The sequence below is a fragment of the Periplaneta americana genome, chromosome 11 (assembly GCF_040183065.1).
Source record: "Periplaneta americana isolate PAMFEO1 chromosome 11, P.americana_PAMFEO1_priV1, whole genome shotgun sequence".
NCBI lineage: Eukaryota > Metazoa > Arthropoda > Insecta > Blattodea > Blattidae > Periplaneta > Periplaneta americana.
In genome coordinates, this window is record NC_091127.1 from 169,258,952 (window position 1) to 169,278,179 (window position 19,228).

Here is a 19,228-nt window from a genome sequence, read left to right on the forward strand (position 1 = left end):
TTCAGGCCACCGACAAAGTTACCCTTTTCCTACGTAAATGGGAAATACAAATTCTACAAGTAAATTTTAAAACGTGTATATACATTTATTGAAAAATGATTTGCAAATATGTACATTTCTTACAGGGAAGCGATATTGGTGTTACATTTCTTAATGATATTAAAATATACAAATTTTAAAACTGCTGTGTAAAGTCTTTACAAGTGAACAGTACAAGAAAACACTGGTCACACTCTACAAAATGTAAAATCATTGTACACTAATAATATTAACATTACATTAATGGAAAACCTCCATGTGCTGTACTGTATGGAATCCAACACAGTCTCCTTACAAGGTACCATACCTCGATGGCACAATGAAATATAGTTGGGGTACCATTTATGAGCATTGCATTTTTCTCAAAAACAAATTTTGGAACAAACATCATTAATTTACACTGAATGATTGTTATGTCATTTCCTGTTAAGTTGCTACCTGATAATATCACTTTAATTTTACCGGTTTCCCAAAGGAAAAGGGTAGTTAATAGCTTACATCAGTTGATACAGATTACTGATACAAGTCAGGCAAATAATTCCAAACAAGTTGTGTATAAAATGTAACTCACCCAGTTCTGAGCTATGAAAGTTCCCATTCATACCTCAGACTATTTGCCCACTTTTATATCTATATGCTCCTCCTACTTGGAGGCATGGTACATTTTGAGCAATTCCATGGCTTCCTGAGCCTGTCGCTTTTCAGATAGGAATCTCCCACTAGCTTCCTTCAGCTGCTCTAGGAAGGTTCTGCTGGAACAGGCAACAGTCGAGTCTTAAGCCTGTACCACAGTTTATAGATGACTGCTTGCAATTGCAGACAATGAGTTTTAATGACTGGAACTATAGCATCATCCATGAATCTAAAGTCCTGAAAATGAAAAGATGCACCTCATTCCTACCTCTGTAGAAGTGCACACAATTATTATTAATAATAAATAAAGTATTAATCATAGACCAATCTGTATATATAATTTAAACTGGTAATGGAAATTACGGCTGAACGGATTTTAATAAATGACCCCTCATTTTGAAGCTTGGAACCCAAAGTTTTTCAGAAAAATAGTAGTTTTTAGTGAAATGCCATTTTTCAACATAATTTTCCTATTTTCCAAAATCCATCTGTCGTCAGTTTTGAGAACTAGCTAATTGCATTTCAGAATAAAACAAAACACGCACTACAGTAAATAATATTACACAAAGGCCATGATCGCCAAGAATGCTAGAGCTCAAATTAAATTGGTTATTAAAAACTTAACTTACTAAAAATAAATTAACAGGTTCGATTCTGTGGTGTGTAATTTTCTGGGTACAGCTGTGTATTGGATATTAAAAACTACAAAACTTGAGGTGGCTTGATGACATTATTACCATTAGAAATTAAATATCATTGTAGTTAATGCCATGATGTGACTATTTTTCATTAATTATACATATTAATGCTATACTGATGATATGAAAGTGAAACGTTTTGGGGTTATATAAGTAGATGTAGAGAATAACTGAAATTAGATTTTGATTTCTATATTTTACTGAGTGGCGGCTATATAGTATATATAGTATATGTTACTGAAAGTTATAAAACTTACATAAGATAATAATATTATTAAAAATCAAATATTTTTATAGTTATTAATCAATTGGGGTTGGGTCTTTTTCATATATTTAATGGCAGTGTGGTGTAGATATTTATATGCGTGGTTCTCTTCAGTATTGGCTCGAGAGAGAGTATCTTTCATTATTATGGAAGCAAATAACTTTCCGAATGTCTGGTATTCTTCATTGAAAATAAATCTGAAAAATGTTTATTTTAACGTCTAATGAACTTAGTTTGCAGCATTTGCTGCACAAGCCACTAGTAACATAGAAAGACCTCCAACTCAATGTATACATTCGAGAGACTACGGAAATTCATAAGCAAATGCTAAAGCCAACGGTAGCAAAATAGGAATTACATCTCATGTTACCATTTCGCAAATATGTCACATGCAATTAGTCTCATGACAGTTGGTCCCAAAAAAAAAAGGATATTGTCCGAAGGACAGTTCATACCACAAACAAATATGTCCCACAACAACTTGTATTGGACAATCGGCCCCAACAAGAAATTTATGAATTAACAACAATATTTTAATATTTTCATAAATTCAACAATACAATCATTACCACAGAAACAGTGACTTCTATTCACTGCCTCCTGGACAGCATCTTATAGCTGCGTAACTGACTCCTCATTCCTCTTTCTTAGCATTGAGTTTCGCATGGAGCATCGTTGTCCAGTTTTGACACTAGAGCGCAGCAAGTAACTGCCGTTGATTTGGCTGTGCTAAGTGTGCAGAGTGAATTATAATTTTTAATTTGAAATCTTAGAAGTAATTACAATGTATGCAAATTATTGTTTATTAATTATATGATTTTTTTATTAAAAATATATTGGAAGTAAGAAATATTCGAGTTCTTCAAAATACTGAGCGAAAAGTTATAGACAACTTTAGAATTCGTCCAGTTTCTCCCAAATCTCAAGTTCTGCCAAGTCATGACGTTACCTTTATTACTTTTATTTTATATTTTATTGTGCTTCCTCAAATTAGAGGCTGCCATTAGACAAAGCATACAAAACAATATAAATGATGAAAGATAACAGAGTAAGAAAAAAAGTTGTTGTTGTTTTCTAATGCCAGGCGTTTGACAATAAAGCCATTTGACCTCTTCCACTCCAATATTTTTCAAATTATTGGAGTGATTAAATGGCAAGTTGTAGCCGATTTAAGTGAACACCATATTTTAACGTTTTGGTGGCTACTTCATTCACACACAACCCCCAGAATGTCTGAGGACCACACCTGCTGTTGGTCGACGGGTCCATTGGACCTAGCTGGGAGGTCTTGTTGATCACCAGCTTTCCCTCCTTAAGCCACTGGAGGACGATTTTAGTGCCATAGCAGGTCAGCACTAGGAACAGAAAAGTAGAAAGAGGAGGAAGGAAAGGGAAATGAACCCCTAGGCCTCGAATGCTCTAATGCCGTCGGGGTCGAAGAAAGTAAGAGTTCAGTCAGAGGACTGGATAGGAAAGGGTAAAGAGGGAATTAGGTATTGAATAGAGGAAAATTATACCAAATTCAGTCATTAACTCATCAAGCTGACCAGTGCTAATTGATGAGTAGCCCCTCCCTTTAGTTCAGCTCGTAATTTTACCAAATGTATACTAGCAAAAGGAGTACATATCCCATAAAAAAAAAACACTAAATCTTTCATATCGCCAGCATTCGGCACCTGAAACTGGCATTACGTGCACAAGTGTGTCTGATAGGTGTGGGATTCAGTACCTCACAGCAAAGAGCAGTTGCAGTGGCATGTGCTTCAATTTGTCCATCTCAATGAGCCTCAATTGTGTATTTTAAGTTGAAAATCCAAGCACACCAGACCGAAAACTACACATTTTCAACAACTTTTCTCTCTTTACATGTTTCGCCACCTGCACCAATAAAGGAGTTTGCCTATGGCACTGGACTCTCGAATCACTCTATATATCGAACAAAACATTATTAATTTCATTATAATTAGCTTTAAATTCAATACTGTAGAAGAAAATTCACTTGACGATGTCTGTAAACTGATATTTGTCTGTAAAGATAAAGAAACATGCAAGAAAAGGGATAATGGAAGAAAATTGTATAAAATCGGCCACGCCGTGGCATCATGGTCTAAAGCATCCTGCCTAGGACTCGCGTTATGGAATGCGTGCTGGTTCGAAATGGGGGAAGACAGTTTCTCATGAAATTCCGGCCAGTGTATGGGACCAGTGCCCACCAGCATTGTGATGCACTTGGAGAGCTACGATAGGTAGTGAAAATACGGTTTCGAAAACGAGCTATAACAGCTGGGGGGATCATTGTGCTAACCACACAATACCTCTATTCTTGTTGGATGATCGTCCACCTCTGCTTCGGCATGTGGCGTGAGGCCAGCAGCCGCTGGTCGGTAAACAAGTACACAAACAAACAAACAATGAATATCAAATTTGAATTGTCTAGTAAACACTCTCAGACACTATGCAGCATATGTATTCAGCTTCGCATGTATATAATATGATTTAATTTCTCATTAAACAAATCACAATTTAAGACTTGTTATTGCCCAATAAACTAATCGTGTTCTCTGTGTAGTTTCCTTGCCCATAAACTATCTGTTGCAGTGGTTCTCAATAGGCATTGTCTGACCAGTTATTCCCTGGACAGTGGATTGGACGAGGAGGACCGGTAACTTGGTTGCCCCAATCTCCTGACTTATCTTCAAGTAACTTATTTTTGTGGGGATTAAAAAAATCGTCCACCAGGTGCGTCCAACAAGACAAGGCATGAAAGGAAGAATACAAGCAGCCTGTGGGTCTCTTCCAGCAGTTCTGAAGACCTTCAAACAACCCAGGAATGTAAGAAAGAGATCACAGCATTGTTTAGCACAGAATGGTGGACAGAATGCTGTGTGAGAATGAGAGTTTCCAATATCGCAATAACTGACAAGCAAACGTTCTGATGGGGGCAGATAAAAAAGTTAAATTTTTTTCTTCCACCATGTTAATAATGTCAAAAGAAGTGCTTATATAAATCTTGACCACTCGACCGCAATTACGAGCCCGTCCAGAAAGTGATTTTCCCTGGGCCTGTTTATAGAAAAAAACACAATTCCATGGAAATATTTATTGAAACAGATACAGCAATTGTTGCGCTATTTGTCAACATATCCCCCACTGGAATTGAGACATTTGTCATACCATGGGATCAATTTTTGTGTCGTAGAAGTTAGCCGCCTCAGATCGGAACCAGCGTTTGACTGCGTCTGCACCTCTCTCTGTCGATCCCATGATATGAGAAATGTCTCAATTCTGATGGAAAATATGTTGAAAAATAGCTGAACAATTGCTGTGTCTGTTTCAATAAATTTGTCAAATGAAATTGTGTTCTTTTTCTGTTAACAGACCCTGGCTTACTTATTTTTTTATGGTCCTGCTGGGCAAGAAACAATTTCTTGACAAATATATTTTTTAAATTCATTCACAGAAAAGTAAAGGTTACAGAGAAAAATATGACGTAATTATTTTACCCTATTTCTGTACGTTTTTGTCTGTGTAAGTTTTCAAATCATGTCATAACTCTGCTAATAATTTTTTAGTCCAATAAAATATCCCTATTGCACTGTTTTCGTATGACTAAAGGTATCTTAAGTTTCTAAAAATCTTTGTATAAATATATTTAATACTTAAAATTATCTGACATTAGTGATAGATGGCATAAATATATGAATAATTATTTCTCTGATAAAGTTTTGGAGACAAACTGCCTGTATCATTTAATTTATTGCATGTTATTATGAAAAAAATGACAAAAAATCATAGAGTAAACAATTTTTTTTACATATTTCAAATGAAAACCCATTAATTTTATAGTAAAGTTTATTACACAGTATTTGATATGCACTGTTCCCAGTTAAATTGACTCATATCGAGTATAAACAAAAGCCATTCCAGTAGTTAGGAAAAATCACTAGGTATACAAAAACAAACATTCCAGAAACAATTTTTTGGCAAAGAGATGTTGAAAACAAGCATTACCATAAAAATCGATTTTCTGTAGCATTACAAAATTTCCGTGTAAAGAGAGAGTAGGGGAAACTGTTGTACCTTTAAACATTTTTCACATTTTATTTTTTTTAATATTAATATTATGAGACTTGAATGTAATATAGAGTTCCTGTGGATAGGTTACAAGCCTGTCGCACAGTAGTCCAGTGGTAGGGCTGCTACCTTAATAGCCTTCTGGACAGGCGTTTATATGGCATTTACTCCATATGTGTTGGAACAGTTATACTGCTGTGACTCGGTCAGGTTATTATCGCTAAAATAGAGGATGCTTTACAAAGAGCCATTTATAATTTGCAAATAATCGCCTCTGATTTCAATATGGAAATCTCAAAAGAGAAAACAAAAGTCATGGCATTTTCGGGAGAGAACCCAATTCCAAGTAAGATCATGATAAATAATACTTTAATTGAACGTGTTAATTCATTTAACTATTTAGGTTATAACCTCTCTTACATCACTGATGAAAATATGTCGAACAAAATATCTAAATTTATAAAAATCATTGGCGTCATTAACGCCGTCTTCAAATCCTCCCATGTTCAGAAACATACAAGGCTAAAGGTATATAAAACACTAGCTCGACCGGTCCTCACTTACGGTAGCGAGGCATGGACAATCAGAAAAGCTGATGAGCCAAGGCTGACGACAGCTGAAATGAGGTTCATGAGACGAACAGCGGGATGCTCTTTGCTGGAACACCGTAAAAATGTGGACATATTGCAGGAACTCAAAATGGATCCTATAGTTAATTTTGTTCAACAATATCGACTTCAGTGGAAAAAACATGTCGAAAGGATGGATCGCACTAGATGGCCTAAACAGATTCTTACTTATGTACCAAGAGGAAAGAGGAAATTGGGAAGACCACGAAAGCGCTGGCATGAGACCGTAACAGATCCTGTAGGGTCTAATACGTGAGGGATATGATGATGATGATGATGATTTTTTTTTAATTTTGGGAAATGACATTTTTTAAATTAAAAAATGCTTTAAATAATTAGTGAAGATTCTTTCACAGCTTCCTGTATGTATTGTCCTGTTCTACACATTTATTAAGGCTGAAAAAAATAAAATGTAATATGTTCAAAGGTACAACAGGTTCATGTACCTTAGAACATACCCTCTTGTAAGTTGAAACACATGGAATATAGGTGGGAATACAGTTGTAAGAACTGACAATCAAATGTAAAATGTGTGTGTGTGTGTATCTAATGCTCTGGATTTAACATTGTAGTTCCCATATGAATCAATAAAGCGAGTCATAAAAAGAATAAGTTACAGCGAACAGGCAAAAAATCAAAATTCAAAATGGAAAGAATCATTCAAAGATCCAAAACTAATTCCTGATCTGCCTCGAAAATCTGCCGTGGCCATGTTTAGATTGATTACTGGTCATGATTGCCTCAGTAAACACCTCCATCGTACTGGAGTACTGAATTCACCTAAACGCTTACTGTGCACCAGAGAAGAGGACATGGAGATGGAGCACCTGGCTAATTGTGAAACTCTTAGGACATTTGTGGACCTTCCATCAAAATATTGGGAAGCAAATGTAAAATGTATTTGCCATCATAAACCAGAGCAGGCTTCTCTGATTTAGATTATATTTCCTGGAGGAGCAATAATTGCTTCAATAGCTTTCTTCCAGACATCCGGATCAATTGGGGGCCTCTTAACTCCAGACTTACTTCGTGACATGATCTTAAAATAAAAGAAAGACAAAAACCGATAGTATCGTGCACCTTGGAAGATGTTCCATGGTACAAGATGTTCTGTGTTCAAAGGTACAGGAGGGTGCACGTTTAAACAAATATGGCTCCCAAAACTAGAGATTCTAATAAATCATGGAAATTAAAATATGTTATTACTCACCAGATGATAGGGAACACACTGTACTTGATGGATAGTAACAAATACAATTTGGTTTTATGTTAGAAAACATACATCAATGAACGAAATGTTTACTTTTGGTACTAAAAAAGATTGTTTTGTTCACAGAACTCACACTTCGCAATAAATCAAACCGAAACTACGACCAGGGCTACTTAGCAGCTTTCTCTACAATCTACTTCAGTTTGAGTCCCCTAGGTAGTAGAAAAAAATAAAAAACAAAAAATGTTCAAAGGTACACTATGCTAAAGGTCTCCCCTACAAATGTAAAGATACATTTTTATTCAATTATGTATTCAAAGACAGAAAGAAAGGCACAGAGAGAGAGAGAGAGAGTAATGAAGAGTCTTCCTTATACTCACTTATCAGGCATAATGTCAGCCAAACTTTCTGGGTCCATATCACTAAGTAATTCTAGATCTTTTCCACCAAGCATTGATATATGGGTAAGATCGCCTTGCAAACGTTCCACCAAACCACCCAAGTCTCTTTTGGTGTGTGTTCCACTCGCATCTGGCTCATCTACTATTATCTGGTACCTAAAACACACAATTATTTTAATTAACTTTTCAGCCAGAGCATTTATGTGAGACTCGTAATGTAGGTGCTAGAAAATGCAATGCATTGCAAGTACTTCAAAACTCTGGAAAATCAAGTGTTAAGGTCAGGTCCATTCATAATGAAAATTAAACATAAATTAAGCGTTAACTTAAGAGTGTAAACGTTACGGTAAAATCACATCATTCATGATGGGGACATAAACATAACCGCAAAGGTACTTGGTAACCATGGAAACATAACAACGACGCCATTTCCTCATATTCTATCGTATACTTCAGCGCTCCACGATTGTGCACTGTTTACAAATCACGTAAGCATAAGCATGAAAGTTTGGAGTTCGCAAACTTTCATGTTAACGTCTAACGGCAATGTTAATGTCAATGTTTATGTGAATCATTGTGAATGATACCATTTGATAACCTGGCCGCAAACTTCTGTGTTTATGTTACGGTTATGTTTAATTTTAAGGCCCATTCACAATGACTGTCGTTATGTTTCCATGGTTACCAAAGGCTCATTCACAATGAAAATTAAACATAACGTAAACATTAACCTAAGCACATAAACATATGCCACAAACTTAAGTAGCCAAGGCCCATTCACAATGAAAATTAAACATAACATAAACATAACATGTGTGTGGAAACAAACATACCGAATCAACAAAACTACAGAATCTATTACATAAAAATGGAGAATTGCACAATGATTGACGAGGTAGCTATTCAATTTATGCTTCTAATAACTACAATGGCATCAGTATATGGCTTTCAATACTTGAAATCAAAGAAACGGAGATTTAAAATAATCAACTTTTCGTCCTATGATTCCATGTTGCGCGCCTAGCTATCATCACGGCCAATAGATCAAAATATTGCCTGTAGGCAAAGCCCATGAGATGTTAAACAAAAAGTGAAAACACGCTCTCCGCTTGTGTACTGTTTCCAAATCGCATAAACATAAGCATGAAAGTTTGGAGTTTGCAAACTTTCATGTTAACGTCTTATGATTAAGATTAAGTTTATGCTTATGTAATTCATTGTGAATGCTTTCATTAAATAACATGGACACAAGGTTTTATGCTTACGTTATGTTTATGTTTAATTTTCATTGTGAATGGGCCTTAACTGTCGTTATGTTTCCATGGTTACCAAGTACGTTTGCGGTTATGTTTATGTTCCCATCGTGAATGATGGTATGACTTCTTGATTTTACTGTAACGTTTATATTCTTAAGTTAACGCTTACGTTATGTTTAATTTTCATTGTGAATGGGCCTTGAGCCTTTTACACTTTTTACACGAATTTCCACATACAACATATTGAAACTAATGTAAATGATACTCAAATATTCATGCAATGATATGCTACAGTTAAACGGGAAATGTTATTACTTTTCTGCATTGATTAACAAACACAACCATATAACCAGGGCCGGGTATTTATGGAGATCGTGAAAATCACGACATAAAAGATACACAATAGATTTTTTTACTAATCTTTACGAATTAAGTGATTCTGATTAATAATATGCGGATGAAACAATCGCGACAAATCGCGAAATAAAGTTCTAATAGCGAAATATGAACACATTCATTGTTTCTTAAATCATTTGGTTGCTATCCCTCCTGGAATAATGAAAGTAGTATTTCGTACTCATCTGTTTTGTCTCTCTTTAATTTTGAAAGTTTGCAACACAGAAGAAATAATATTGATATAAAATGCCTCCATAATTTATTAACAAGTTCTGTAAATAGTCATCTACTGTCCAGGATAGCAATACATGTACCAAGAGAGAACTGTAGGACCAGTAAAACATTTAATATAAACTATGCTAGGACATGTTATTATAAGTACTCTCCACTTCTTAGGCTGGTATTCATAGTCGACACTTTATATCACCACTTTGCAAAGTGACACTTTTGACGAAAGTGGCTCTTTCATATTAGTGGTATTCATAGACGATTGAAGAAGTGCACTTCACAAAGTGTCACTTTACGCCAGCAAAGTGTAGAGTTACAATTTGGTTGGTAACAGAAGTCCCACAATGCCTTTCAAAACAAGTGAACAAACAATAACAAATTAATGACGTATAACCTACAAATTACAATGCTTGTGATTTGAATTGGGAGCCTAATTGATCGTGCGAGAAAGAAAATATATATTTAAAGTTGTTTTATTTCAGTTTCTAGTTTTTGTTGACGATAGTTTAGATTATTTCAGTCAGTTCAGATATATAAAATTTAATTAAATAGTTAGTAATACCGGGTGAAATTAGGTTAGGTTTTGTACAGTACATACTGTAGCTGATCCATTAATTTATATAGTTAGATTAGGTTCTGTACATATCTTTTTCATTGATTTATGTCACTAAGTTTAATTTTGTATGTATTCGTTCCACTGATTTATATAGTTCGATTAGATTTTGTACATATCTTCTATTAGTTTATATAGTTTGGTTAAGTTGGATTGAGTGGGTTAAGTTTTGTTTATATCGTTAATTTTGGTTTTATACATATCTCCTTCATTGATATATCGTGTTATTTCCTTTATTTTCGTTTTTGTCTTTTTCGTGAATAGTGAATAGAAGTAAAAAAGAATGAAATAAACACATTAATACTGCTATTATTATTATTATTATTATTATTATTATTATTATTACTATTTTCTCTCTCGTTTCCATTATTGCCTGCTCTTCAGGAATATTTTGAATGCCAAATGTTTCTACAATGCATAACAAAATAGGCCTAATAGTATGAGATCTCTTTTCATGGTGAGGTTATGACTGCACATGAACTAGAGACAGTAGATATATTGCTTACCGGCGTGAAAATTACTGGTATCAAAACAGTAATGATTATATCAACATCAAGATAAATCTTATTTCAAAATACAGGTAGTCAACAAAAATCAAAATCATTTTAAACCCAATATAATTATGGAATCTGCTTAGAAGGCAGGCACGTGAGGTCTCTCAATGCTAATTTAAGATAGTTATGCCTACATTAGATTGAAATTAGTTTAATATTATTTAAGTTAAAAAATTCGTTTCAGTAATAAAAAAATAGGTTATATAGGCATATCTACCTACATATCACTTCATCGAATTGAGGTTATAAATATACAAATGTTACTACAGAAATATCTGAACTATAATATTATATATATTAATGTATGGTACATATCTGTAGCATAAAATTTTAATGCAGTCAATAACTGTATTATTGGAGGCACTGGCAAACCTCTATTATTCGTTTTTGTCAACCAGTCATCGAAAATATAAGCAATCTCAATAAGTTTCTTTATCAGATTGGAACCGTTTTTTTAAATTCTATATCATTATAAAATTCCACGGAATTGTCTTTAGGCCTATCTCTAATGTAGCGCTTTTGTACATTGTCCATATTGTGCCATCTCTTCCGCATCGACAACTACCAAGACGTCCGCCATTTTTTTACAAAGTGTCACTTTCGGCTCAAAGTGTGGTCGGAACTATACTTTCATCCAAAGTGTCGACTGTGCAATGGAAAAGTGATACTTTGCGTCTTCCAAAGGACACTTTAATCGAAAGTGTCGACTATGAATACCAGCCTTAGAATCTGTTCCTTCTATAATAAACTGAGTGATATTGACATCTTTCAGGATAGAGCCACACTCTTGAGAGAAATAAATACTGGTAGCGTTCAAAACACTCCATAAGTATTTTGCTAATAAATAGGTCTTAACTGGTTTGCATATTGTATTTTTGGTTTTCTTTCTTAAATTATTTCATATCAATTATCATTACGAACTCACTCCTAATTCTGACTTAACGTAGGTCTAGTCCCTCATCAGTTATTGTATTATTGTTACTAATCTGTGACTACTGGGTGTTTATTTCAAAGTGTGTCATGACGTTACTGTTGATGAGTCAGCGATTTGAAGCGAGTTTCAGCTTTTGTGTCAGAGAAGTTGCCTATTAGTTGATGAGTCAGCGATTTGAAGTGAGTTTCAGCTTTTGTGTCAGAGAAGTTGCCTATTAATCAAGGCGTTCAATCTGAACTTGAGACCATGTACAATATAACTTGAATGTCGTAGCAACAGATGACAGTCTGTACGGTCTGTGTGCTACCATAACCTCTTTCGAACTGTGTTTTGCGCGGCCAAGTCGTACTCAGGGTATTTGTTATCATCGGTTGCGTACGGCAACATTCCGCAACACAAATCAAATGCTCCGTGTCCATGTTGACCGTCGAAATTAATGTCAACAAATACGTAAGTAATCGTCTTAACCCTCAACCTATATCCTGACAGTAAGAAAAAAACTCACCTCAGTACATATTTCGAAACAGTTCACATTCCTGCCACTACCAGCGTTACCATACGTATCGGTAACTACTCTTCAGAATGAACGCCGTACTTGCTAGGCAACTTCTCTGGCACATAAGTAATACATCTCTGCGGAAGTGTAGGAAGATTGAATTTCTAGGCTCATCGACTAGCCACATGACGGCATACAGCGAGCCATGACACACTTTGAACTGAACACCCAGTACTTATTTGCATTTCATCACTGGCTTTATTACTTTAATATAATCTAAGTTTTCTTCATACTGTAAATACTTTTGTTTTTGTTTACCGAGATTTACATGTAATATTTGCTTGATATCATTTGTTGAGTAGTATTGGATTATAACTGTTTGAGTTTAAATACCATTATTATATGTATTACTACTGTTATTTTCATTTTATCTACTCTGTAATTACATTGTTGAGTGGATTAAATAAATAAGATAAAAAATAAATAAATAAATATACATTCGCGAATTATTTTTACTGCGTCATTTTATAACGAATTTCATATCCTGAGTTTTTTTTCGGATTTTTTTTTCACTTGAATTTGTTATATATCCAAGTAGGCTACTTTACATGGTATTCCAGGTGTTCTGATTACATTAATGAACTCAAAAGACGAAGAATTCAACATTTCACTAATAATTTGAAAGTGTTAATTTAAGAGCTGCAAGTTTTTTTTTTTCGTTTTTAATGAATGTGTGTTAAATACAGTCTCAATCCAACAAATGTTGTCTATTGGCCAAACTGCACCTTTACCAGAATCCAACGAAACTTTAATATTAATTAAGTTATTTGGAAAGTAATATTCATACTGAGTTAAAACTCCAATTCCAAAATAATTGTATTTTCGAAAATTTCTATTAATCTCCACCAATAGTACAAATCAATCTCCAACAATCTCCGCCGACACCAATATTAAAAAAACACAAATGATAAAATTAATCTCCATAAATAGGTACCTGCCCCTGCACATAACTAACTATGAAGTGTAAGTGAATTATAGGAAACAAGACCCATGATTAAAATGATGATCAGTATGTTCATATAATAAGATGACCATATTCCTCAGAGTTGAAGCTGGGACAATTCGGTAATTTTGCCAATCAGGTACCGGTACAAATATTATTCTACACGCAGCCATAACTGCTTCTTGATTCCTCTATTGCTTTTGCAGTTACAGGAGCATCAACTTATGAGCCATGAAAACGCGAATAATCTTATGATTTTAAAACTGATTCAACAGTGTCATGTTATATTATTACATGCAAGAGTGGCATATCTAACATGCTAAGAATTTTACTAGACTAGACGGCAATTCGGAAGGCGGGTGGCCACTAGATGCGCTGTAGCCTGTATGGCATGTGACGTCACAAGCTTGAACAGGAGAACCAATCAGAATCAGTCTATAACAAGCACTTCCTGAGTTCGTTTGTTCACGTGCGAGTGTTTCAATACATTGAATAAGTAAAACTAACATTTACTATGTGTATGTAAGGTAAATAAATGGAAGAAGAGACTGTAAAAACACAAGTATTACACAAGCAGGCATGGAAAATAGTGTTTAAGGTGTATAATTATTATAAAAACGTTAACGAGCAGAAAGCTGCCGGCCATCTTGATGCTGGCAGCAACATTGCCAACGTGCAAGAAACGACTGCAGAAGCATGTGGTGTGGGATTGAGAACCGTGCAAAGAATATTGTTAGTGAAGGAAAGAGGGTTTGTTTGGTGTCATGCTTATAGTAATCAACGGCTAAGGTCATCATTGTCTTTTGATAACTTAAATTCTCTCCTGCGCTATTTGTATTGCACGTGCGTGAAGTACGATGTGGCAATGTTGTACGCTGCCTTGCTCTCTCTATCTGTCTCTCTCGACGCAAACGCTAGCAGACAACCCGCCTTCCGAATTGCCGTGGACTCTAGTGACTCGTTTTTGTAATTGGGTGTACTTGATGAAATGCGAGAGATGTTACGTGAAATGTCTTTTTTATTACGCCCATTTATAATGATACGTCATGACGCGAGTTTTGTTTTTATCCACGACTTAATCTAATGCTAACATCCTAACGTTGCCTATCTCATCATAACTATCCACTAGTGTTGAAAGTTAGACAATTGCATTTACAATCTCAGATCATTGGTCATTTCATTCGACTTGGGAAAACCGGAACATCCAAGCATCCCTGCCAAACCTGGTGGGGACAAAGGGACATGACTCTGAAAACCGGAACTGTCCCAGCCAAATCGAGACATCTAGTCACATTATCATAGGCCTGGGAATTTTATTCAGGAAACACTGATTTTTTTAATGCATCTTCAAGCTCTGTCAGTACTAGGCCTATGTTATTTCTTTAAGACTACAGGCACTAGGACTACTGAAAAAGAATAAAGTTGGTTTTAAAAGAATTTAAAAAAAGAAAATGTTTATTCAACTGAATATGTAGAGTGGTACTGACTTGAACAAGTCTGTAGGGTTCCTTTTGCACTATTATATTTAAGTATAATCAGTTTCTGAACTCCAATAACCAATACTGGTAAATGTTTTTTTCATTTCTTTATTGATCGATTCTCTAAATGTTGGCTGTATTGTATTGTATTGTATTTATTAACATTCCATGGTATTCATACATTGCTTACAGCTAGAATATGGAACAAGTCAAAAAGCTTAATACTATTATAAAATCTTAATTTATAGTCACAGTCTAGATGAAATCTATACAGACGAGATTTACAATACAGTCTACTAGTACAACACAAAGTTTTAGTATCAATTTCATGAAGTGTTATTGAATGTCATGAATTCACCTACAGAATAGAAAGTGTGAGAAATTAGGTACAGTGAAACCTCGATTCATTGTTTTGTTCTGGACTTCTGAAAAAAAACGGTGGAAACGGGAAAACGATTGATACGGGAACCTGTCTAAAATGAATATAAGCAGTCAAATTTACTTATAGTACACAAGTGTGTTCATATACTAAAGAATGTGTGGTACATGAATGATTTTTTTATTAACTCACTTCATTTCTTGTTAAAAAAAAGTCACTAATTTTCATTTGCTTACTTGCACCTTTACTTTTTAAGCTAAACAGTAGCTTCTCAATATTAATAATGTTCACTTGGTCTCTGTCGGCGATCTCGTGAGCATATATGAACGCTCTCATGGTCTCGAACGCACTTAGTGCTTCTTGAAAACTCGGCACTGGTTTGGGATCAACTTCATCATTATCATCACTGTCGAATTGTCCCTCCTCCATGGAATTTCCACTCGCCACTTCCTCACACATTTGTTCCACAGACAGCACACCACATGTCGCGAGTTCTTGGTCCACAGACACATAAGCGTCGAAATCAACGCCAGCGGTTCCTGTCTCCAGCTAAGTCCAGTCTTCATCTTCATCATTTCTGTTGACTTCCGACATGTCTGACTCTTCATTTCTGTCCCCATAACCACATTTTACGAAACAGTTCTGAATTGTGAACTGAGTCACTTGTTGCCATGCCGAAACAATAAAGTGAATGGCCTGTAGTATGTCTATCTTCATTTTTACTTCTTTCCTTTCATCCATCAAACATAAAGCCCTCTGCACTAGCTGCTTCCTATACGCCTGCTTGAAGTTCTTTATAACTCCTAAATCAAGTTGCTGTACAACACTGGTGCATTTTGGGGGATAAAACATCACCTTCACATTCTTCAAAGAGGATGTGTCTGGAGAATGTGCAGCTCAATTATCAATAAAAAGGAGGATTTTCCTGCCTTTTGCACCAAAGAATTTATCAAGAGCGTGAAGAATGTCTCTGAAAATCTCCTATGTCATCCATGCTTTGGAATTAGCATAGTATTTCACAGGTAGTTTCTTCACGTTTTTGAAACACCGTGGTTTTGCAGACTTGCCAGTAACGATGGGAACTTGTTTGTCTGAGCCATCGGAGTTTGTGCACAGCAGTACAGTCAGTCGCCCCTTCGCACTTTTGCCTCCGTGACAGGATTCTCCTTTAAGTGCCAGCGTACGGTCTGGAAGACAGTTGAAGAAGAGGCCTGTTTCATCTGCATTATAGATGTCCCGAGGCTCGTACTTTTCCAGCAGCTCCGGGAGTCTTTGGAACCAGAGATCCGTGGCATTGGTGTCCACAGCAGCACTTTCCCCAGCCAGTTTCTTAAACACCAAGCCATGGCATTGTTTGAAACGAGAGATCCAACCGTTCGATGCAGATTGTTTCAGCTATTTTCATTGATTTCTCCTTCAAGATGGTCCCATCAATGGGAATGCCTGATGCTCGTGCCTGTTGATACCAGGAAAAGAGGGAATTTTCGAGCTCGCTGTAAGTTGGCTCTTTGCCTGTCTTCATCTTTTTGGCTGCTGTACCACACTTATCAGCCTGCTGTCTGATTTCTATTTTCTTTGCCATTATGCAATTTAGAGTTGAAGGTGGCAGGCCAAGATGCTTAGCAATGTCAATCCTCTTCTCTGTTGGATTTTTCTCCACCTCTTCTATGATATGAAGTCGTTCTTCTGAAGTCCGAACTTTTTTACACGGAAATGCCATATCTGAGAAAAGCAGATTAGAAACTGCCAAGTTACGAACTGTCGAGAATCGAACACATGTGATAGACTGCATACACAACTTGGTGGAAGCGTGGACTGGAATGTCCACGTTCGATAGGACACATGGACCCTTCTACATTGTCTTGCCAGGCAAGCTGTGAGGAAGGTCGGTGGGTAAGCAGGCCAATAACCATAAAACTTCACAATTGGAGCTTGCAGCACAACATTCTGAAGACATCAACTGCTACAAACATTTGTAAGCTTGTTGCTATTTCTTAAACCTGATCAATCCGGGATTTACACACTTCAGGGCTAAAAAATCTGGCCAATAAATGCGGGAAAACGATAAATCGAGGAACGATAGATGCGAGCTTTATAGTTATAGTTTAAATGGAATATGTTCAGGGACCAACGAATTTGAATGATGGATCCGGGAAAATGATACATCCGGGAACAATAAATCGAGGTTCCACTGTACTTCTTTAATTTGGTCCTAAATAATTTTGTTTTGAGTTTCATTTTTTATATCGATAGAGAGCCTATTAAAAATTTTTACTGCCATATAACGCACTCCTTTTTGATAGCACGATAGACTTGCCGATAGAGTATGAAAGTCATTTTTTTAACGTGTATTTATGCCATGAACTGTTGAATTAGTTACAAAGTTTTCACGATTACATACGAGGAAGATTATTAATGAAAAGATATACTGACAAGCCATGGGCATTATTTGTAGTTTTTTTAAAATAGTCCTACACGATTCTCTAGATTTGGCACTGAGTATTATTCTAATTACTCTTTTTTGTAATAAAAATATATTGTTACTATCTGTGGGATTTCCCCAAGATATTATTCCAAAACTCATTACCGAGTGGAAGTATGCAAAGTATATTGTTTTTAAGGTATTGATATTTACTATCTTTTGCATAGATCTAATAGCAAAACAAGCTGAATTTAGTTCGGGGGTAATTTCTTTAATATGATGTTTCCAATTTAACATATTATCGATTTTTAAGCCAAGAAATTTGGTTGTTGTTGTTTCTAATAGGGATCTATTATTAATTATTCCGCTAGAAATTTGCGACGTTGAATTTGGACAGGATTTAAATTGAATTATGTTAGTTTTGTTACAATTTAATACCAATTTATTGACTGAGAACCAGTCACATATTTTGAAGAGAATTTCCTCTGTTGAAGATTGGAATGTGTTGGAGTTATTGGCTGTAATTACTATACTTGTATCATCTGCAAATAATATGGGATGGCCTACATCTTTTATTAGGGGGGCTGAAATCTAATAATTTTATTATCAATAGTGGCCTCCCAAGATTGCCACTACCCTTTTCACCGCCCACTGAACGAATATTGGATAAACGAGCATTGAGCGACTTCCGCCGATTTTGGAATAGACACTGACGCACTTAGGTTAGGTTAGGTTAGTTTTGGTTTTTATTATCCCGTCAAGATGTTTAGGATTAGTGTAAAACTGGGCTGTCTCCTATAGTGGGCGAGACATAAGTAACATTCACCTTAATAAGCATATGACACTGACCTGGGTAATTTTCCTGGAGGTAACCACCTCTGATCATTAATCAGAATCATTAAAGTAGTATTTTTTTCCATTGTACTGAAATACTCATCATCGTCAACTTCTGTCCCATCTTGCTCTAATACAATCTTCACAGGAATGTCTATTGGAAGACCCATTTTATCTCGTGCTAGAAAATAGAAAATAAACATACAAACACAAAGTATTAAGATAACACATATAATCAAAAAGTAAACAAATAATGCCTTGATATTTTACCACGAATAATAAGGTCCTGTAAGTTGGCTGCAACTACGCCTTTCCTCTTTTCTCGTGTTAAGTCAACAACTTTAAAAGGTACTCCATTTCCAGTTGGGAAATCTTCAGTATCTTGTTCCATCTATGTGTGACTCGATCTTGTACTATCCTGTAATAAATTTAAAAACTGATACATTTTAAACTAATAGGCTACGGTTAGTTTTTTGGATTAGCAATAATTTTAACAACACATCAAACTTACACATAACATTTGAAATACTAAATTCATTCGCTTATAATGAAAATACAAACACCATTTTTTATAAATATTTTTTTTATAAAATACTGTAATTACCGGTACCAAAATAGCAGCCAAGCCTGGTTAAAATATATAAATCAATTTTACCTTAATTGTATACGGACATGAGATGATAAAA

The 19,228-nt window shown here is 35.4% G+C and overlaps 1 protein-coding gene across 11 annotated transcripts in view; it reads right to left on the bottom strand.

Annotated features, from left to right (window-relative positions):
• LOC138709584 (lipid transferase CIDEA-like) overlaps positions 1 to 19,228 on the bottom strand; it is a 37,938-nt gene that overhangs the window by 17,534 nt on the left and 1,176 nt on the right. For 8 of the 11 annotated variants that reach the window (XR_011334956.1, XR_011334950.1, XR_011334948.1 and 5 more), the window contains exons 2-5: positions 18,813 to 18,960; positions 18,558 to 18,723; positions 7,929 to 8,105; positions 611 to 788 (exon numbers count right to left, since the gene is read on the bottom strand). Coding sequence is in view for 2 of the 11 variants with exons in the window: in XM_069840466.1 (XP_069696567.1) it covers positions 683 to 788; positions 7,929 to 8,105; positions 18,558 to 18,723; positions 18,813 to 18,933 (570 nt within the window). In the remaining 9 variants the exon portion in view is untranslated. Of the gene's footprint in view, positions 1 to 60; positions 910 to 7,928; positions 8,106 to 18,557; positions 18,724 to 18,812; positions 18,961 to 19,197; positions 19,219 to 19,228 lie in introns of those variants that run through there. The other 3 variants (XR_011334953.1, XM_069840466.1, XM_069840467.1) reach the window with 3 other exon arrangements.